Source organism: Sus scrofa, chromosome 9, assembly GCF_000003025.6.
Source record: "Sus scrofa isolate TJ Tabasco breed Duroc chromosome 9, Sscrofa11.1, whole genome shotgun sequence".
NCBI classification, from domain to species: domain Eukaryota; kingdom Metazoa; phylum Chordata; class Mammalia; order Artiodactyla; family Suidae; genus Sus; species Sus scrofa.
In genome coordinates, this window is record NC_010451.4 from 44,666,695 (window position 1) to 44,689,996 (window position 23,302).

The 23,302-nt window shown below is 44.4% G+C and overlaps 1 protein-coding gene across 15 annotated transcripts in view; it reads left to right on the forward strand.

Moving 5' to 3' along the window:
* The window catches only part of CEP164 (centrosomal protein 164), an 81,621-nt gene continuing 62,481 nt past the window's right edge, over positions 4,163-23,302 (forward strand). For 13 of the 15 annotated variants that reach the window (XM_021062899.1, XM_021062884.1, XM_021062891.1 and 10 more), the window contains exons 1-3: positions 4,163-4,314; positions 13,101-13,203; positions 18,455-18,566. In XM_021062899.1, coding sequence (XP_020918558.1) covers positions 13,122-13,203; positions 18,455-18,566 — 194 coding nt within the window. In that variant the 5' untranslated portion in view covers positions 4,163-4,314; positions 13,101-13,121. The other 2 variants (XM_021062886.1, XM_021062885.1) reach the window with 2 other exon arrangements.

Here is a 23,302-nt window from a genome sequence, read left to right on the forward strand (position 1 = left end):
AGTCCTTCTGATAAAAACCAAGGGGAAACTTCTTAAAAAAGATAACAAAATCACAGAAAACATAATGCTGACAGTCTAAAGTTATTCCCATCAAAGTCAGGCTTAGGACAGAGAAGGTCATTCCCACTACCCTAACCCCACATAGTTTAGATCAGTTTAGTTAATAAGAGGAGAAAATGGAGCAAATATGAGGAAGATAAGGATCATTACTTGCAGATTGTATAATATGGATAGAAAAATCCTAACCAATAAGGCGATTAGACCACAAGTTAAACACTAAAAATCAATTAGATCAATGTATGTATGGGAATTTTGTATATGAAAAGAAGGCTTTCATATCAGAGGGAAGTAGATACACTATTTAATAACCGGTGTTGGGACAACTGGCTGCACTTTGGAAGGAAAGAAATTAAATTCCTATCTCATCTAAAAATAAACTCCAGATAAGTCAAAGAGCTTAACATTAAAAATAAAACTATAAGAAGTTCCTTGGTGGTGCAGCAGGTGAGGGATCTGGTGTTGTCACTACTGTGGCTTGGGTTTGCTCCCTGGGAACTGTCATATGCCACAGGTGTGACCTGTCCCCAATAAAAAAACCTATAGAAAAAAGTAGACTATTTTAATAATCTTATGTTCATGCCTTGGATCTCGAGATCCTATGGCTGTGGTGTAAGGCAGCTCCGATTCGACCCCTAGCCTGGGAACTTCCATGTGCTGCAGGCATGACCCTGAAAACCAAAAAAAAAAAAAAACTTATGTTGAAGAAAGTCTTTCTAACAAAATTTAGAAGATACTTTTCTCTCTTTCTTCCTTTCATCCTTCCTTCCTTCCTTCTTTCTTTCTTTCTTTTTGGCCTGCTGCATGTGGAAGTTCTTGGGCCAGGAACTGAATCTGTTGTGGCACAGATTGTGGCAATGCCAGGTCCTTAACCCACTGTGCCACCAAAGAACTCTAGAACATTTTTTTAAAAAATTGCACAGGCTTGACTACTTAAGTTTTTAAAAATTCTGTAGAATCAGATTTCTAGTATTCTAATTCTGGTTCTGCCACTTAGTAACTGGGAGACTCCAGGCTAAGTTACTTATTCTTTCTGTGTTTCAATTTTCTCCTTTGTAAAAAGGGGATAACAATAGCATATACTTTGAAATGTAGAAATTAAATGAGATACTCCACGTAAAGCATTTAGAACAGTGCCTGGCATATTGTAGTACTCAATAAAGTTTAGCTATTAGTGTTTTTACTGCTACAACTTCTGAGAAAAATGACATTTACAGTTAAAAGATAGACTAGGAAACAACATTTATCACACAATAGACAAAGGGTAAATGTCCATAGCATACAAAGAGCTTCTACAAGTCAATAAAAAACCCCAATAACCTGGTAGAATATGAACTAAGAATGTTAACAGGTACTTGATGGAAGAAATTTAAATAGTCAATAAACATATGAAAAAAGTTCAACTATATTAGCAGTGAAAGAATCCAATTAAAACAATATTTAGATACTATCATTTTTTTGCCTCTCACTTTGGTAATATTTAGTGTTGGTGAAGGTGTTGGTTGAACTGTAAATCACTCCATTTTTAGAGAGAAATTTGGCAATATCTGTTAAAATGTAAAAAATGTAAACTCTGAACAAAATCACTTCTAGGATCCTCGCCAACAAAAATCCAACAACATTTTTAGCATCATTTACAACATCAAAACTTTGGATAGAAGTTGGAAGCAAAAAACAATGATTGTCAATATGGACATGAGACGTTTAAGTAATGGAAGCCCATGTAAACATTATAAAGAATGGAGTAGGAGTTTCTGCCGTGGCTCAGCGGAAATGAATCTGACTGGTATCCACAAAGACGCAGGTTCGATCCCTGTCCTCCCTCACTTAGTGGGTTAAGGATCCGGCGTGCCATGAGCTGTGGTATAGGTTGCAGTTGTGGTTCGGATCTGCCATTGCTGTGACCATGGTATAGGCTGGAGGCTACAGCTCTGATTGGATCCCTAGCCTGGGAACCTCCATATGCCTCGTGTGAGGCCCTAAAAGATAAAAAAAAAAGGAGTAATTTATGAACGCATTTTGGAAATTGTTTATGACATGGTAAATGAGAGGAGCACATTGAAGAACAATATGTATGTTATGATCTCATTTCTGTAAAAATTAAAAAGTATGCACACGTGCATTTACATGTATGCATATAAATTTACGTCTGCATAAGCATTAAAAAGTCTTCAGTGAAGGTGGGAACACAAAGGTCAACAGTGGTTTCCTCTGAAGTGTGGGAGTCATTCCTTCCTTCTGCTCATTCATTCATTCATTCATTCAGCAAATAGCACATGCTAAGCACTGTTTAAAGCACTAAGGACATGACAATAAATAAAATGGACAAAATTCCTATCCTCACATAGCTTCATTCCCATGCAGGAAGACAGACAATAAAGAAATAAATTACAGAGTATTTCAGATGGTAATAAGAGCTATGGGGAAAAATAAAGCAGAAAAGGAAGCTGGAAGGGGAGTTTGCAATTTTAAACAAGGCGGATTGAAAGTGTAGAGGGAACATTTCACATCTTTATATACTCTTTAAAAAAATGGTAGACTTGAGTGTCTTTCTCATTATGTGATTCGTTTCTGTATATTACACATAAACAGTATGAAAAGAGAAGGAAAAGTTCTAACAGTGGAGTTTCTGACTGGGGAGTAGGGCATAAAATTTGGGACTGACTTGGTTTTTTCCTTCCTCATCTTTGAAAAAAAAATCACCCCTAACTGCTCATTCTTGACTGTGGAAAATAATCTACACGTGTGAAGTTCTCAGTCTCTTCCTCACTCATTGAGTATATTACTGGCATATCAATTGGTATGTCATTTTTGTTATTTTCCCCCAAAGACTTGCTTTCTTAATTGTATTTGCCTAAGGGCATTTAAAAATTAGTTTGCATTTCTGAGTGCAAACCTATAGGGAAACCTGATAAAATGCAAATTGCTTATCTATTTGGGGTAAACTCATTAATTCCAGAGTAACCTTTATTTTATTAGCTTTCCCCATGGGAGAATAAGGGACACAAACTAAGGAACGAAAGTTAAGAGTTTTGATGGCAATTAATGTCGACTACATGGATTGCAAGTTCTTGGATAAAGTGACAAAATATGCAAAAGGTTTTTGAATCTCGGTTTTATGCAGGGTCTGTGGTGGAGAAACTGATGCCCTCTCAGAGTCCCTTCCCAGTCTGGTCCCTTGGGCCCTCTGCAAGACTTTTAAGGAGTGTGGAAGGGGAAGGGGAGCCGTGATTTGTCATCTGCCGGCAGAAAAAAGGAAGTACAGGCCAAACTGCCACAGAAAAGATCTGAAGATAAACATGAAAAATACATTCTGGATATCTGCTTTGGGATCCACAGGAACAGCAGTCTGAGTTCCCCATTCTGGCATCAGGTTTGAGTGGTGCTGGGACTAGTTTCAGGAGTTAGTTAGCAGGGTCAGGTGCGTCTCCACAGCGGAGCCTGTCAAGAGCTGCTCCAGGTGCTCCATCCTCCTCTCCAAACGAGTACCTTTTCACTTTTCAGCGTCCCAGTTTTCCCAGTGATGTAATGGCCAGAGCTGTCTTTGCTCCTCTTAACTTCTCCCAGAGGTTGAGGACACATGAGAGACAGGAAGATTTGCCCTTGTGCAAACAAAACTAAAGATTTTGAAATTACGTTAGTAGCAAACTTTCTGCCAGACAGGGTGTGTGGAAGGGCTACACACTGTGCCAATTTTTTTTCTCCTTAAACAGACTCTGTGAAATAGTTATGGCAGATATTTATTCCTTTTTAGCAGACATGCAAATTGAGCCCTGAGCTCTGGTAAAAAGATGGACAGTGGTCTCATAACTCCTGGGTAGGTTCAATGATGTACGCATAGCACCTGCGAGCCTTTTTTGTGTAGTTAATTCACATTACTGTCAATCATCGTGAATGAGCTTTTCCTGCCCGGGAAGAAATTCCCCTCATACCTAAATTCAGAACTCTTTTAATCCCTTGCAGAACCACAACTATCTTGGACTACGTCTCCCATCGTGCAATGGGAAACGTGCAGCCCGCCTACGTGAGCTGACGGGACCTCTAACCAATCCAATGCTAGAGTTCGTATTCGGCGACCTATTATCTGCGGGTAGAGGCAGGACTCTCAGTTGCTAGGTTGTTACCCTTTCCGGAAGTGGTTGTTGGCCGCTGCAAGGCAACACCCCGGCGTCCCTGGAAGCGGGGAGCCGGGGTGGTGCTGGGGAAGCTGTTCGGAGCCGGGAGCCAGCGTCCAGGGTCTCCCGGGGTGGGGGCCAGGTGAGGACACCCTCGAGGGAGGGGTTGGCTGGTGGGGAAAGAAGGGAAGCGGGAGAGTCGAGGCACACTTGTGTGCTACTGAGCGGGATGTGCACGAGTGTGGGCGGGAACTGAGGGAAGAAGTGAAGATAGGGTTGGGTCAGTGCGCCTTTTTCCAAAATATGAGTGGTGGAAGGGCAGTGCTGGCGGAGCGGTGAGAATCGGCCCTGGGCGACGAGTGTGAGCTTGCGGGGGTGTTCGTTTGTTTGCCCTGTTCCGAGTTAGTTTGCGAGGCGGTCTTTCTGAACCCTGCTTGAACATCTTTCCGGTGGGGACGCTTCCCCACATATCCGAATCACGGCTGGCCCAATCTCTGCCGTCCTTTGGCCAGCTGGAGAAGTTTTTTTGTTTTCGTTTTTTTCCTTTCCTTGAGTTGATTCAGAAATCTGCCTTCTCCGCCTGGAACTACTCCCCTCACTTTTCGTGCATAACTCCTTTCTCCCGGGTTTCCTAACCCAGCCCCCGCTCATCGGCCTTTGCAGGCCCGTCCTTTCTACTCACCACACTCCTGGGTGATTTCATCTAGAGTTTCAGTTACTGTCTACTTAACGGTTACTCCCAAACTATGGCTCCTGCCAGATCCCTTTTCCTGAACTCCGACTTGCTTACTGATCATCCCCAACTGAATGCGGCCCCAGCCTTCCTATTGAAGGACTTCACCCTTAACTCGGTCGTTTCGGCACCGGGAATTCATTCTTCTAATACATGCAGCAAACATTTGCTGGACATTTCCTGTATCTAGGCAGCACGCTGGATGGGGCTGTCGGGCGAGGGATAGATGTGAACAATCACAATATACTTGCTGAGACTGGCCACCTGCCTCTCCCTCACTTGCTGCAGACATCAAGTACTGGGTTTCTGCCTGCTGATATCCCTGGAATCTGGCCTTCCTTTCCATTGTCACAGCCACTGACAATTCATAATTTCTTGCTTGTGTCTTCAGGATAATTTTTTTTTTTTTGCTTTTTTGGGGGCAGGTTGCGTACCTGGGGCATATGGAGGTTGACAGGCTAGGGGTCAAATTGGAGCTGTAGCGGCTGTCCTGTGCCACAGCTACAGCCACGCAGATCTGAGCCATGTCTGCGACCTACACCACAGCTCACAACAATGCTGGATCCTTAATCCACTGAGCAAGGCCAGGGATGGAACCTGTGTCTCATGGATACTCTTCAGATTAGTTACTGCTGAGCCATGCTGGGAATGCCTCTTTTTTTTTTTTTCTTTTCTGAATAAATTTTATGGCCACACCTGCAGCATATTGACATTCCTGGGCCAGGGATTGAATCCACACCACAGCTGTGATCTATGCGGCAGCTACAGCAACGCCGGATCCTTTAACTCACTGCACTGGGCTGGATTGAACCCGCACTGGGTCTGCAGCGACCCAGGCTGCTGCAGTTGGGTTCATAACACACCATGCCACGGTGGGAACTCCAGGATAACTTTCTAAGTGACCCCTGTGCCCCTGTTCTTGCCCTCCTCCAGTTAGTTCTACATAGCTGTCAGACTCATCCGTCTAAACTACAGATTTGGTCAGGCCACTCTCCTTTGTGAAATTTTGTGATGGCTCCTCATCATATATAGGATTCAGCCTCAAGCCTCCGAAGCCCCTTCCTTGCCTTCCAATGTCGTTCTTGCTCCTGCCACCCCTCCCATTGTCCCTTGTGGCTGGTCATGTCAGAATGGTTAGGAACCCAGGGCTTTGGAGTCAGATGTGGATGCATTCATGTTCTGCTATGCCATTTACTAGCAGTGAAACCTTGGGCAGTTTTAAAAAAAAAATTTTAAAAACTTGCTGAGTTTTCTTTTTTGAAGAGGGGTAATAATCTCTATTCAGCTGAGAGGTTGAGATGAGATGATGTATATATATAGAATTAGTACAGTTCTTGGAATATAAGCTTTTGTTGTCATCATTAATTCCCCGCAACTACCACATATATACTCTCTTCTGCCTCTTTGCCTTTGTTAATGCTGTCTTTTTTTTTTCTTTTTTTTTGTCTTTTTAGCTATTTCTTGGGCCGCTCCCGCAGCATATGGAGATTCCCAGGCTAGGGGTCGAATCAGAGCTGTAGCCACTGGCCTACACCAGAGCCACAGCAACGCGGGATCCGAGCTGCGTCTGCAACCTACACCACAGCTCACGGCAATGCCGGATCCTTAACCCACTGAGCAAGGCCAGGGACTGAACCCACAACCTCATGGTTCCTAGTCGGATTCGTCAACCACTGCGCCACGACGGGAACTCCAATGCTGTCTTCTGCTTCAAATAACCTTACTCCCTTATCGTGTGAACTCCTGCTTATCCCTCAAGAACCATCTCCATGGTCCTCTACTCTGATTGCCTTTGCTTCTGTGTTCTGTTATATTTTCTGTTAGGATGCACTTAATATGCTATATAGTCACGTGTTTAAATATGTGGCTTCACAAGTAGGCTGAGCTAGAGTGTTATCAGGTTTGTAGCCCTGACAGGTGTTCAGTAAGTGCTTGTTAGGTGTCTAAATGGCCTCCGCTTTATAGTCCTGGTACTAGATCTGTCCTCTGGAAGAATATAGAGTAGCCCTTTAAATAAGTGAATGAGAATAACAACAACCAACATTTGAGATCTTACTATGTTTTGAGTATTTTACATGTATTGACTCATTTAATCCTCACAGTTCTTTTAGACATTATTATTATCCCCACTTTACAGATAAGGAAAACTAGGGCATCTTGCCCAGCTGGTAAATGGCAGAGCTGAGATCCAACGCCAAGAATGTTCTAAAACCCTGTGCTCATTACCCCTGCGTAATCAACTCTTATGTCTTCCACGTTCTCCTCAGTGCCTTCTCCAATTAATCTTTTCTTTTTCTGTGGCAAATTAACTTCATAATTGTTCAAGCAAGGTGGAAGAAGTAAATATTCAGGGAACCCTAAGTATGCGTGTGTGCGTGTGTGCGTGTGTGGTCTGTTAGCATGCAGGCGTGGAAAACTTTTTGGCTCTGCCCATCACATCAGACCACGGTGTCGAGGGATTGGGAGACAGTGACATGTATTGAAGGGAGCTGGGGATACTTAGCTTGGAGTAGAGATGCCTCGGGTGTTCTGTGGGTCCAGAGTGTAGAACAGGACAAATGGGAGGAAATTTCTTAGAAATAATTTTTGGCTTAATCTTGAGAAAGACCTGTTCATAGTTAAGAATGGTCTAACTGTGAAATTGACATCTAACTCTAGTAATACTGTTACTTTATTTAACAGTTTTGTGTCCCAGGAACTATGCCAGGCACTTTACAAGTGTTATCATCACATTTCATCTTCAAACAACTTTTTGATGTAACTTTTTGTGATTATTTGAATTATACACACCTGAGGTTATTAAGGCTTAGAGAGGTGAAGGACTTTGCCTTAGGTCATATAGCTGGTAAGTGAGAAAGCTGGAATTGAATTCAGGTGTTTCTGGCCCTCAGCGTGGTGCTGTGACCACTGTGCTGTCACTTAAAAGCATAGAGAAGAAAAATTTGGCATGAGAAGGGCGATTGCAGCAAAGCTCTTATGGGCTTTTTCTGGCTCTTGAGATTGATTGTTTGGTTGTGTGTTAGTAACTTAGAGCACTGTCCAGACTCCTACATTTGCATAGCTTTTTTTTTTTTTTTTAAGTCTTTTGTCTTTTTAGGGCCATACCCATGGCATATAGAGTTTCCCAGGCTAGGGTTCTAATGGGAGCTGTTACTGCTGGCCCACGCCAGAGCCACCACAACAACAGATCTGAGCCGCATCTGCGACCCACACCCCAGCTCATAGCAATGCTGGATCCTTAGCCCACTGAGCAAGGCCAGGGATCGAGCACGAAACCTCATAGATCCTAGTCGGATTCGTTTCTGCTGCACTGTGATGGGAAGTCCTGCATAGCTTATTATAGGCTTGGTTGGAAAATGTGGAGGGAGGCAGGGGCATGGCCCTTAGCAGTCTGGTTTAACGAGACAGGTGGAACATGTTCTCATGAAAAAGTACTGTTGAAAAAAGATGCCTGGGAACAGAGGAAAACTGTCCTTTGTGCTGAGGTAGTTATAAGTTGACAGGAGAGGCTGTGGTTAGCCAGGGAGGGCTTCCTGGAGGAGGTGTATGAGCCCTTCCTTTTTTGCTAGATGCTGGAATGGGCAGGAGATGCGTAAGGACAGTTGGGTGTCCCTCCCCCACAACTCTCTGGTTCACAGTGAGTCTCAGGCCTGGTGGCAAGCACATCTCATCCATCCATCAGTGAATGCTGCATAGAGTACGGTGTTGGCGCTTCAGAAGCCACATCTAGGCTGCCATGATTGACAGTGATGTCCCTCATGGTCTCAGGCTTGGAGGGAAATACTAGGACATGTGCTGTGTATCTGCTGTGCTGATCTCAGAGCTGCTTTCTCAGACGTCTCATCTTCTCCCTGCCCCAAACCACTCTAGCCCAAGTTATTATCACCTCCCATCTAGGCGGTTTTCTGCTGGATCTCTCTGCAGCCACTCTGATTTGCCCGTGCTCATTCTTCTGGTAGGACACCTTTTTCTTTCTTTGTCTAGTGAATACTACTCGTTCTTCATTTCCTAGCACAGGCTTCATCTAAATCAGGCTCATTTCTTTCAGCGCTCTTACCTCATTTAAAATTATACACTTATCTGTGACCGGCACGAGACAGTAGCTCCAGGAAAGTAGCAGTTGAATCTGTTTTTTTTTTTTTTTTTTTGGCCTTGCCCATGGGCCAGGGATGGAACCCACACCAGAGTAGTGACCTGAGCTACTACAGTGCCAGTGCCAGATCTTTAACCTGCTGAGCCACAGGAGAAGGCCCTGTTTTTATTTTTTTATTTTATTTTTTGTCTTTTTTTTTTTGCCGTTTCTTGGGCTGCTCCCGCAGCATATGGAGGTTCCCAGGCTAGGGATCGAATTGGAGCTGTAGCCACCGGCCTATGCCAGGGCCACAGCAACGCGGGATCCGAGCTGCATCTGCAACCTACACCTAGCTCACGGCAATGCAGGGTCCCTAACCCACTGAGCAAGGCCAGGGATCGAACCTGCAACCTTATGGTCCCTAGTCAGATTTGTTAACCACTGAGCCACAACGGGAACTCCAAAAAGGCCCTGTTTTTAATCACCCTTGTGTCTCTAGTGCCCAGAAATAAATAACTTAGTAGGTGCTCAGATATTTCTCAAGTGAGTAAATGATCTCCAGTAGCCATTGAACAAATGTGGTTTCTCTTCCACTACCTTCCTCATTCTTGTAATTCCTGTCTTTTTTGGCCCTGTCTTTGCCCACATCTTTCCTCAAGCCACGAAAGGCAAGCTAAGAAGGCAGACTCGAGCCCACCCATGGTTTAATTTTTTTCTGGCAGAAGATTTGTTTGACATTTGAGTGATCCAGGAATTTAAATTTCGACATTCTTCCCGAACATTAAGTAGTTAAACATAGGCAGTTATGTAAATAGCTAATTAGGCGTTTTGACACCAGGACAGAAATTTTTTAAATTGAAGTATATAGTTAATTTACAATGTTGTGTTAATTTCTGCTGTGCAGCAAAGTGGTTCAGTTATATGTGTGTGTGTGTATATATATATACACACACACACATTCTTTTTTTAAAAATATTCTTTTCCACAATGATTTATCATAGGACAATGAATATAGTTCTCAGTGCTATATGGTAGGATCTCATTGTGTATCCTCTCCATGTGTAAGAGGTTACATCTGCTAACTGCAATCTCCTACTCCTTCCCTCTCCCAATCGCCTCCCTCTTGGCAACCACAGTCTGTTCTCCTTAGAAGACAGAGATTTTACCTGTCCCCTGCTTTCTGGAGATGGGGTTGTCTAGAGAGAGGTAACAATTCTCAAATGCAGAATTTCTCCAGTTCTCTGAGGTTGTTGGCACAAGGCCTTGCAGAGACCACCGCCTGTTGAGTAATCTGGAGCCTGACGTTCAGGCCATGGTGATTCCTCCTTCCCTAGAGTGCCTTTCCCTTTATCTTTCCCTCTCCTCCCTCACTCAGAGGATTAAAGATTCCGAGGACTCTTTAAGCCACCGGGCTGTGGGCCACGTCTACTGCTCTGGTTCTTGGTACTTTTCTCCTCTGTTTTTTCAGAGCCGAGCCCTGCTCATCTCTGACTATGCCTGTGGAGGCTTAAGTATTATGTCCGCAGGGTGTTAGTGGTTCTTAGGATGGGGAGCAGATTGTTGCTTGGGCTTAAGTACTGCAGGGAAGAATGCGTCTTCCTTCAGCCTTTCTTCCTGAGGCACCAAGTTACTGCTTGGAGGAGTCGTGGTGGGAAGAGAGATGGCAGAGCCTGGCTCCCTCGGGTCTGGTGCCTGACAAAGGGCACCATCTTCTGAGAGTTCAAAGTCAAGACACCTCCCTTGCCCATCTCTTAGCTGCCAGAGGGCAGAGAGGGCCACAGGATGGTCCCTCAGACATCCTTTGCTGTTTATCAGGGGCCCCTCTCCAGGGGTCTTGGAACAGATTCAGAATCACCAGGTCCGGCTGTTCCCTGAGCACTCATTAGAGGCCGGGTTATGACTGCCTTTTTTCTTTCTTTCTGCCTGCACCTTTCTTGCTGTGGCATGTGGAAGTTCCTGGGCCAGGGATCAAACCTATGCCACAGCAGTGACCCAAGCCGTAGCAGTGACGTGAGGTCTTTAACTCACTGCACCACCAGGGAACTCCCTTTTCTTTCTTTCTTTCTTTTTTTTTTTTTGTCTTTTTACAGCTGTACCTGCAGCGTATGGAGATTCCCAGGCTAGGGATTGAATTGGAGCTATAGCTGCCATCCTACGCCACAGTCACAGCAACGTGGGATCTGAGCTGCATCTGTGACCTACACCACAGCTCACGGAACCTTAACCCACTGAGCAGGGTCAGGGATTGAACCCACATCCTCCTGGATACTAATCACAACTCATGGCAACGCTGGATCCTTAACCCACTGAGTGAGGCCAGAGGTGGAACCTGTGTCCTCCTGGATACTAGTCGGGTTCGTTAACCACTAAGCCACAACTGGAACTCCCCTTGACTGCTTTTTCTTTGGTCTTTTTAGAGCTGCACCCGAGACATATGGAGGTTCCCAGGCTAGGGGTTGGATCAGAACTACAACTGCTGGCCTATACCACAGCCATAGCAATGTGGGATCTGAGCCGCATCTGTGACCTACACCACAGCTCATGGAACCTTAACCCACTGAGCAGGGTCAGGGATTGAACCCACATCCTCCTGGATACTAATCAGGTTTGTTAACTGCTGAGCCACAATGGGAACTACCCCCTCCTGCCTTTTGGTGATGAGATCTTTCTGCTCACTTTCCCTGCTGTGAGGTCTGTGTCATGCTCGGTGGAACAGTGACAGGTTCTGAAGAGGTGGTACAGGAGAGTCAGGACTGCTCCTTCAGGCTCCCTTTGGTCACACTCGTGTGGCTGACACTGCTTTGGTTGGGGAGGCACTCCAAAGGGCTGTCCACAGCAGCCACTTTACAGGGTAACTTGTTCCTGTCATTGGGCTTCAATGTGGGATGTGTCACAGGGGAGAGCTGCTGTGACCTGGGGCTCTGAGGCAGTTGCAGGAGTAGGAATGTAGAGGGAGGAGAAGCTCTAGAAACTTACCGGCTTGTCAGTTGAAGAACATGGCACTGCCCAGCCCCTGGAGCTGGGGACCTTGGATTCAGGTTGGATTCCTTCCAACCAACCCTCCCCCCATCCACCCCACTCCCCCACATCCTGGTCCTATTAAACCTACCATCACAGCATCCTCATGTCTGTCCCTTCTCCATTCCCACTGCTTCTGCCCTAGTTTAAGACTTCATTGTCTTTCTCCCGGACCTCAGCCTCCTCAGTGGTTTTCCTGATGCCAGTCTCTCATTGCTCCAATCCAGCCATGCCACTCCTACCAGAGTTCTTGCCCTGATAAATGGCCACTCTGCCACTTGCTTCCACCAAAACTCACAGTGACTCCCATCTGCTACGGGGCAGTCGAGGCCCTTCAGCGTCACTCACCAGGCTCTCCAGGGCTAGTCCTGGACCTGGCTCCTACCCTGGCCCTGCCCTGCACGCTGGCATCGGTGCTCCAGAACACGCTGCCTGAAGTGCTGTTCCCTCTGCCCAGGAGTCCTCTCTCCACAGTGAGAACTCTTGTCAGCCTCTGGTACCCAGCTCCTTGGCAAAGCCTTCCTTCATGCCTTTGGGGCGGTAGATTACTTCCAGCAGGACCTGTTTTTTTCCTTCTACTACTGTTGAAGTTGTTGATGTTGCCTCCATTAGACTGTAAGCTCCTTGAGGGCATTGTTGAGTATAAATAGGGATGTGCAAATAGGGGTACGTGTTGGGCCAGTGTGACTACACTGGGTTGCGTTGGTTTATGGGGGTGTGTGTGCTACTAGTTACTTGAGAGTGTCACTAGGTTTTCTAGTGGGGGTCCTAGACTATTAGTTCTTAACTCCTATCTGCGGGGGCAGTGTATGAAAACAGACTCTTGAAAGAGTTGAGTTTTTGGCTCTTTTGTGGTCCACAGAGACTTTAGCAAGTCTTTTTTTAGGGGGGGGTGTCTCAGGGAGCTTTCCCAGGTGCAGAGGTTATAAGGCCTGAGTTCTGAGCTGTTGGTCCCACCCTCCACCCTCCCTGGCCTCTGGAAAATCCCCGGCTCAGTTGGCCTGCAGGGGCTGGTCTGGCCCAGGCGCTTCACAACCGCTCCAGCTCCACCCCTCCAAGCTGGGACACTGACTTTCTCTCTGGGTTGGGGGTCTCTGGGATCTAGGTGTTGAAGCCCACACCAGTCATGGCTGGAAGACCCATTCGCATAGGAGACCAGCTGGTTCTGGAGGAAGATTATGATGAGACCTACATCCCCAGTGAGCAAGGTAAGAGGCCTGGGTGGATTGTAATAGTTCTTTGAAGGCAATTATGTCTGGTTTATTTCGCTCTTTCCAGTGCAAAGTATGGTACATGTACCAGGCTGCTCAGTATATTTGGGTTAGATCAGAGGTTAGCAGACCCCATGAGCCTAATCTGGCATAATGCTTGTTCCTGGGCCAGGGTTCAAACCATGTATCGCAGCAACCCAGGCCACAGCAATGACAGCGCTGGATTCTTAACCCACTAAGCCGCCAGGGAACTCCTGTAAATAAAGTTTTATTAGAAAATGCCACATTTATCTGTTTATGTCTTGTTTATGGCTTCTTTCATGCTACAAGAGCAGAGCTGAATAGTTGTGACAGAGACCCTGTGACCCACAAAGCCTAAAATGTTTGTTTGGTGACCTTGGGTCAGATCAGTGATTAATTTTAAATGAAAATATAGGAGGGGATAACATGAAATACAGTGTGTTCTAAGGCCAGGAGAAACCTGATTGCTTAAGAACAAATGAAAGCTGGGTTTTTTAAAAAACAACAATAATAAAATTTATTCAGTGCTGCTGTGTGCCAGTCTCTCAACTAAGAACTTTACATGTATTACCTCTTCAACCCTCGTAGCAACTCCTTGCGTTAGGTACTGTCATTATCCCCATTTTACAGATGAGGAAACAGAGGCTGGAAAGGTTAATTAACTTCCCTGTGGTCACACAGTTTGCTAATCAGGGCAACTAGGATCCACACCCAGGTATTCCAGCTCCTGGGCCTGTACTTTGAAGCACTATGCTGTTCTGGGGGGTGAAGATTGCTTTGAAATTTCTCATATGAGTTTGGACCTGGACACACAGACTTTGGTTAGAGTTTAGATGGTTTGTGAACCAGTTTGGGGAAGAACTCTTGCCTATGTAGGAGTCCCACATTAGGAAAGGATAGGATTTAGTATTGCGTAGGATTTTTGTTTGTTTGCCACGTAGAATTTTTTTTTTTTTTTTTTTTTTTTGGTCTTACTAGTACCTAATAAGGCTGAAATGTGCTCATTGCTCTTCTTTTTTTAAACTTTTCTTGGTTATTTTGTTCATTTTATCTCTCCAGGAGATTTAGAGTCACCCTATTTCTAGGGAGGGCTGTGTGTCAGGTAACTGTTGGTATTTTAGAGAAAACTGTGTTAAATTTATGAATGAACCTGGGGAGGATTGACATCTCTATGCAGTTAAGTCACACCTCTTGGTCATTTTGGCTGTTCCTGTCCGAGAACAGTGTATTCCTTTCTGTTTGTGTCTTTTTTGTGTTCTTTAGGAGTGACTTAACATTTTCTTCGTCTTGGGGTTGTTTTTTTTTTTTTTGGCTGTGCCTGAGGCATGTGGAAGTTCCTGGGCCAGGGATTGAACCTAAGCCACAGCAGTAAAAACGCCAGATCCTTTAACTGGTATTGTTAATATTAAAAAATATTTAACCACTAGGGCATCAAGGATCTCCTTCCTCATCTTGGTTTTAAACATTTCTTGCTCAGTTTATTTCTTTTTTTATAATGATTTTTAATTTTTCCATTATAGCTGGTTTATAGTGTTCTCTCAGTTTTCTACTGTACAGCAAGGTGACCCAGTCACACATATCTTTTTCCCACATTATCATGCTCCATCGTAAGTGACTAGATATAGTTCCAGTGCTATACAGCAGGATCTCATTGCTTATCCATTTCAAAGGCAATAGTTTGCATCGGTTAACCCCAAATTCCCAGTCCATCCCACCGCCCCCCCCCCACAACCACAAGTCTGTTCTCCATGTCCATGAGTTTCTTTTCTGTGGAAAGGTTCATTTGTGCCATATCTGAGATTCCAGATATAAGTGATATCATATGGTATTTGTCTTTCTCTTTCTGAACTTCACTTAGTATGAGAGTCTCTAGTTCTATTCATGTTGCTGCAAATGGCATTATTTTGTTCTTTTTTATGGCTGAATAGTATTCCATTGTGTGATATACCATATCTTCTTAATCCAATCACTGTCAATGGACATTTAGTTTGTTTCCATGTCCTGACTATTGTGAATAGTGGTGCAATGAACATGTGGGTGCATGTGTCTTTTTCAAGGAAAGTTTTGTCTGGATATATGCCTAAGAGTGGGATTGCTGGGTCATATGGTAGTTCTAGGTGTAGTTTTCTATGGTACCTCCATACTGTTTTCCATGGTGATTGTACCAATTTACATTCCCACCAACAGTACAGGAGGGTTCCCTTTTCTCCACATCCTCTCCAGCCTTTGTTATTTGTGGACTTATTAATGGTGGCCGTTCTGACTGGTGTGAGGTGGTACCTCATAGTAGTTTTGATTTTCATTTCTCTAATAATCAGTGATGTTTTTTCATGTGTTTGTTGGCCTTCTGTATATCATCTTTGGAGAAATGTCTGTTCAGGTCTTTGCCAATTTTTCAGTTGGGTTGTTGGCTTTTTCCTATTGAGTTGTATAAGTTGTTTGTATATTTTAGAGATTAAACCCTTGTCAGTTGCATCATTTTAAATTATTTTCTCCCATTCTGTAAGTTGTCTTTTTTTTTTTTTTCTTTGTGTGCAAAAGGTTTTTGGTTTGATTAGGTTTATTTTTGCTTTTATTTCTGTTGCTTTGGGAGACTGACCTGAGAAAACATTTGTAAGGTTGATGTCAGAGAGTGTTTTGCTTATGTTCTCTTGTAGGAGTTTGATAGTGTCTTATGTTTAACTCTTTAAGCCATTTTGAGTTTATTTTTGTGCAATGGTGTGAGGGTTTGTTCCAGTTTCATTGATTTACATGCAGCTATCCAGTTTTTTCTCAGCACCACTTGCTGAAGAGACTGTCTTTTCCCCATTTTATATTCTTGCCTCCTTTGTTGAAGATTAATTGACTGTAGGTGTCTGGGTTTATTTCTGGGTTCTCTATTCTCTTCCATTGGTCTGTATGTCTGTTTTGGTACCAGGACCACACTGTCTTGATGACTGTGGCTTTGTAATATTGCCTGAAGTCTGGGAGAGTTATGCCTCCTTCTTGGTTTTTGTTCCTCAGGATTGCTTTGGCAGTTCTGGGTCTTTTGTGGTTCCCTGTAAATTTTTGGCTTGTTTGTTCTAGTTCTGTGAAAAATGTCATGGTAATCTGGTAGGGATTGCATTGAATCTGTAGATTGCTTTGGGTAGTATGGCCATTTTTACAGTATTAATTTTTCCACCCTAGGAGCATGGACTATCTTTCCATTTCTTTGAATCCTGTTTAATTTCCTTGATTAAAGTTTTATAGTTCTCAGCGTATAAGTCTTTCACCTCCTTGGTCAAGTGTATTCCAGGTATTTGATTTTTTTGGGGGTACAATTTTAAAAGGTATTGTATTTTTGTATTCCTTTTCTAACATTTCATTGTTAGTATACAGAAATGCGACTGATTTCTGAATGTTAATCTTATATCCTGCTACTTGGCTGAATTTGTTGATCTGCTTGAGTAGTTTTTGGATCAAGTCCTTAGGGTTTTCTATATATAATATCATGTCACCTGCATGCAGTGGCAGTTTTACCTCTTCCGATTTGGATACTTTTTCTTTTGTCTGCTTGCTGTGGCTGATACTTCCAAAGTTGAATAAGAGTGGTGAGAGTGGGCATCCTTGTTTTGTTTCAGATCTTAGAGAGAAGGCTTTTACCTTTTCTCCATTGAGTATTGTATTTGCTGTGGGTTTGTTGTAAATGGCTTTTACTATGTTAAGGTATATTCCCTTTGTGCCCACTTTGCTAAGAGTTTTTGTCATGAATGGATGTTGGACTAAGTTCATTTCTTAACTATTTTATCTTTTTTGGTTTGCTGTTATAATTGGGATCTAACTTTTTCTAAGGATATTTATAAAAACTTTCTGCTTAGTCAAGTGCAGACATGCTAAGCTTGAGACCCCATTTTCTCTTCCTGGCCTCTCAGCAGCTTCCCAATCAGCCTCCTGCTTCTCTTCCTGCCCTTCTCTAGTCTGTGCTTCACTTAGTACCAGAGGGGTCTTCCAGTGTACAGCAGATCACATCCAGACCCTGCTTTTTATAACCTTCCATTAGACTGGGCATGGCACTCTTCAGTGGGTTGTGCAGGGCTCTGCCTGACTTGGCCCTGCCACCTGGCAAGGCTCACCTGGTGCCGCTCTCTCCCTCACTCTGTCGGCCACCTGGCCTTGCTGGCAGTCCCCAGACAGGCCAGGCTGCTACATGTCACAGGCCATTTGCACCTGCTCTTCTGCCTGGGCGCTCCCACTTTCCTCCGTGCTCTCTGTGGCTGGTTCTTTTGTTTCCTACTGGGTTAAGTATCTCCATTCTGAGAGGTTTTCTGACCATTCCTTTAGAAGAAGGAGCCCCCCCTCCGCCTTAACACTATCTCATACCTCATTTACTTCCTTCATTACATCTATCAGACGCTTTAATTCCTTGGGTATATATCTTTTTATGTTGTTACTGTTTACGTTACATTTGTTTCTTCTTCCACAATGTAAGCTCCATAAGGACAGAGGCTGTTTCTCTCTTAGTAATGGCACATGGTGACTGGTACATAAGAGACACTCAAAAAATATTTGTGAAATTAACATGTTAGTCCTTCACTAGCCAAATTCTGGCTGGTTCTTGTTGTCTTTGCTAGTCCCTGAGTGTGTCAGCCTCTGAAGTCCTCCACTGAGATGACCCATTAAGGACATGATAAAGGGTAGAGGTAGCAGCCAGATGAAGAGGTACATAGGGTGAGGTCTGAGAGGGACCTCAGTACAGAAGCTTCTGTCCTGACAGAGTTGGGATGTGCCACCCTCCTGGTAAGGGGAGGTGCCAGAAGCTCTCTGAGCCTCATAGTTTAGGGATGTTTATGCAGGCTTCCTCATGTAGGTATGATCACTTCTTAACTCATTTTCCAGCCCCTCTCTGGAGAATGGAGGTCGAGGCTGAAAATTCCAAGTTTCTCATTGTGGCTTGGTCTTTCTGGTGGCCAGGCCCCATCCAGGAACCCACCCAGAGTCATCACATCGGGACACAAGGCTCTCCTGTCACTCAGGAAATTTCAAGCGCTTTAGGAGCTCTGTGTCAGAAATATTCACAGGAACCAGGGCAGATACACACACACACACACACGTTTGTATGTATCTTATTGTTTATGTAGGTATATATGTATCTTATTTATAGGTATATCTATGTCTTATTATTTCGCAAGGCTGATTGTGATTTTTCCTTCTTTGCTTCCCCCTTTCCACCTCTCTTATCTTCCCACCCTTCTGTCCCTCCTTGCAGAAATTCTCGAATTTGCCAGAGAGATTGGTATTGATCCTGTAAAGGAACCAGAGCTGATGTGGCTGGCGCGGGAGGGCATTGTGGCCCCACTGCCTGAAGAGTGGAAACCATGGTGAGTCAGCACAGGTGCCGCCCTCTGGCTTGACCTGTCAGGCGGGGGGGCCTGGTACCGAGGATCCGCTTTAACTGGCTGCCTTCTGAAGCTTGTTCTGCATGAGTTGGGGACAGCACTGGGCCATCCCTGTGCCAGGCCACCTGATGCTTTGGGCCTGAGCCCAGGCTGCCTTGATGGTCCATGGTCCCTGGAAGGGTTCAGCACTGACATCCAGGGTCCCAGGCTCTAAGCTGCTGCTCTGTGTCAGGCCCCCTAGTGCCAGCATCTGTTTCAGACACATGGAGGAGGTGTCATTGTTATTCTTTACAGACTGAGCTGGAGAGTGACAATGCTGTGCTCTCCTCAGTGTGTCCAGGATGGATGCTGGTGCTGGAGAGGTTTGTGGTGAGGCTACGCAGACCAGCAGGGATTTCTCTCTTCTTGGACAGCCCAACCCTGAGTTCTTGTGACCTGGTCATGAATAGGTTCATATTTCCAGGGTCATTTGAGCTCTTTCTTTTCCTTATTTATTTATTTATTTTTTTGTCTTTTCATCTTTTTAGGGCTGTACCCATGGCATATGGAGGTTCCCAGGCTAGAGGTCTAATCAGAGCTGTAGTTGCTGGCCTACACCACAGCCACAGCAATGCTAAACCCGAGCCACATCTGTGACCTACACCACAGCTCACAGCAACGGTGAATCCTTAAGCCACTGAGCGAGGCCAGGGATCGAACCCCCAACCTCATGGTTCCTAGTCGGATTCGTTTCCCCTGCGCCATGATGGGAACTCCCCATTTGAGCTTTTTGAATTGTGAGGAGCAGACACTCACTTCGGGGAGTAGAGGTTGATGGTGAGGAAGCAGACTGGCCGAGGTGGGACAGCTGCTGCCGGCTCCCCTGACCCCCTGCCAGGACTGCCAGTCCTGGGGATGCCGCTCTGATCTCCTCACAAGCACAGAGCTCTCTCCATGTTGTCTCCCTGTGGGTGGTGCCCTGAGCTGACTTCCTGCCATAGCATGGGATTGCCTGTGTTTGTCCCCAACTAACCCCCAGATGTCTCGGTTGGGGGGTCACCTCTTCCAATGGGACTGTGTATTTCTGCACACAAGGTGTAATTATCCTGTCCTTCTCTGGACCACTTCAAAACCACTGCCGCCATCGCCTTCCTCTTCCTGCTGCAGAGTCGTGGTCACTCCAGCTTCTCCGTGCTCGGCAGGCTCCCTGTTCTCTGGATCCTTTTAGCCGCCTTTCCTTGGACTTTCTCCAGTTCCTGACGTCTTTCTTATAGTAAAGCTGTCAGCACTGCGCACAGTATTCCAGGTGCTGAGGACTCAGTTGTGTTTGTAGGAGAATCTGTCGGGGAGTGATTTCTGTTTGGTTTGCAGTGTCCACCCTGGTAGCCACATTTGCCTTCTCACTCATCTCTTTCTTCTTTTTTCTTTGTGTTTTTGAGTTTGTGTATATCTGTGCTGTTCTGCTTTTGGGTGCATTTTTTTTCTTATTTTGTTTCATTTTTTGGTCATTCCTGTGGCACGTGGAAGTTCCTGGGCAAGGGATTGAATTTGCACCACAGCGGTGACAGTGCTGAATCCTTAACTGCTAGGCCAGCAGGGAACCCCTGGATACATTTTCTAATTAAAAACCACACGAGAGAATCAGAATAAGACCTTAATGTGCTCATCCTCTATAAATAAATGGCTGCAGTGATGTAGAAGGAAACAAAAGGTGATGGAAGGAAGGAAACTGTCATTGACTGTGGGCCAGGGGACCTCATGTACCTGCTTGAGGAGGCTAATGTTCCCTCATCCTCCAGCATGAACCAGGATGGCATGAACTATTTCTCACTTTTTGAAGTAAGTCCTTGAAACTTATGTATATGTGTCATCTTTTACCTTTATTCCCATGACTAATTGCTGTTAATTGGTGAATTCCTTCCAGGTCTTTTAATCCTCCCTGCTGCCTGGCCCCAATTTTATTTTTTAAACATAAGTGGTATGTGGTATACATTGGCTTTTCTTTTTTTTTTTTTTTTTTTTTTTGGTCTTGTCTGTGGCATGTGTAAATTCTCAGGCCAAGGATCAAACCCACGCCACAGCAGTGAGAGCAGCAGATCCTTAGCTGCCAGGCCACTAGGGAACTCCTACATTGGCTCTTCTGTGTTAGTGTGTGAAGGCCTACTTCAATCTTTATCAGCTGCATACTTCCCCATACATAGATGTACCATAACTTTATTAAAAAAAATTCCCGATTTACTTAACCACTCTTATATTGAAAAGTGTTTGGGTTTTTTTTCAAATTGACATTATGTGTGTGTCTATTTCTGGATTCTCTGTTCTCTCCCATTGATCTGATTTTCTGTTGTCTACCTTGACACCAAAGCCATACTACCTTTCTTTTATTTTGCTTTTTAGGGTCACAACCACGTCTTGTGGAAGTTCCAAAGCTAGGGGTCAAATCAGAGCTACAGCTGCAGCCCAACCCCACAGCCACAGCAGTGCAGGATCCGAGCCATGTCTGCGACCTACACCATAGCTCACAGCGACACTGGATCCTTAACCTACTGAACGAGGTCAGGGATTAAACCCGCATCCTCATGGATACTAGTCAGATTTGTTTCTACTGTGCCACAGTGGGAACTCCCTGTTTTTGTTTTTGTTTTTTTGTTTTTTTTTTGCATTTTATGGCTGCACCTGCAGCATGTGGAAGTTCCAGGCTAGGGGTCAAATCAGAGCTTAAGGTACAGGCCATAGCCACAGCCATAGCCACAGCAATGTGGGATCCGAGCCGTGTCTGCAACCTGCACCACTGCTCATGGCAATGCCAGATCTTTAACTCACTGAGCGAGGCCAGGGATTGAACCTGCATCCTCGTGGTTACTAGTTGGGTTCATAGTCCACTGAGCCACAGGGGGAATTCCCAATGCCATAACTGTCTTGATTACCATAGCTTTATTATAAATCTTGAAGTCATTTAAGGTATCTCCTCCTACGTTGTTCTCCAATTTCGAAGTCATATTCTAGGTCCCTTGCATTTCTGTATAAATTTTAGAATCAGTTTTTCAATTTCTACAAAAAAGTCCTATTAGAATTTTGATTGGGATCACATGGAGTCCATAAATCAATTTGGGAGAACTAACATCGCAAACAGTATTGAATCTTCCAACCCGTGAATACAATCTTGTCTCCATGTATTTAGGTTTTCTTTAATATCTCTAAGAAATCTTTTATAGCTTTTTTTTTTTTTTTTTTTTTTTTTTTTTGGTCTTTTTAGGGCCACACCCATGGCATGTGGAGGTTCCCAGGCTAGGGGTCTAATCGGAGTTGTAGCTGCCAGCCTACACCATGGCCATAGCAACTCAGGATCTGAGCTGAGTCTGTGACCTACACCACAGCTCACGGCAACACAGGATCCTTAACCCACTCTTTTATAGTTTTTAATGTACATACCTTGCCCATATTTTGTCAGATTTATCTCTCTCTTTTTTGGTTGTGCCTACAGCATGTGGAAGTTACCAGGCTGGGGACTGAACCTGAGCCACTGCAGTGAGAGTGCCAAATCCTTAACCCACTGTGCCGCAAGGGAACTTGGAGATTTATCTCTTTTTTTGATGCTTCTGTAAATGGTACTTTTAAAATATTATTTTCCAGTTGTTGGTTGCATTCATATAAAAATAAAATTGTTTTTTGTATGTTGATCTTGTAGCCTACAACCTTGCTAACCTTACTTATGTCAGTCCTAGTAGCTTTTTTGTAGCTTCTATAGGCTTTCTTACATAGATGGTCATGTCTTTTGGGAATAAAAACATTTTTTCAACTTCCTTTCTAACCTGAATACCTTTTATATTTATTTTTTGCCTTATTACACTGCCTCGAACCTCCAATACCATTGAATAGAAGTGGGGACAGTGGATATTTTGGCCTTGTTCCTGACCTTAAGGGGGAACATTCAGTCTTTCACCATTAAGTGTTATGTTAGCTGATGTTGGTGAGGTTTTATAAATGCTTTTGTCAGGATCAGGAAGTTCCCTTGTATTCCTAGCTTGCTGAGAGTTTAAATCAGAAATGGGTATTAAATTTGTTCAGATTTTTTCTGCATCTACTGATAGGATCATATGATTTTTCTATATATTGACTAGTTTTCTTTTTCTTTTTCTTTTTTTTTTTTTTTGACTTTTTTGTCTTTTTCTCCTTTTAGGGCCGCACCCATGGCATGTGGAAGTTCCCAGGCTGGGGTCAAATTGGAGCTGTAGCTACTGGCCTGCACCACAGCCTCAGCTATGCAGGATCCAGGCCGCATCTGTGACCTACACCACAGCTCACGGCAATGCCAGATCCTTAACCCACTGAGTAAGGCCAAGGATCGAACCCGCATCCTCATGGATCCTATTCCGGTTTATTAACCACTGAGCTACGATGGGAACTCAGGCTAGTTTCCAAATATTAGACTGACCTTACATTCCTGGGGTAAACTCTGCTGGGTAATGATTATATATTATGGGATTTGATTTTCTAAAGTTTTGCTCCAAAATAATAGTTTGAAGGGGATGAGATAGAGTAGGGTATTTTTTTTCTTTTTATCCTTTTTATGGCCGCACCACAGCATATGGAGTTTCCCAGGCTAGGGGTCTAATCAGAGCTACAGCTGCCAGCCTATACCACAGCCATAGCAACTCGGGATCCAACTGCGTCTTCAACCTATTCCACAGCTCACGGCAACGCCGGATCCTTAACCCACTGAGCGAGGCCAGGGATCA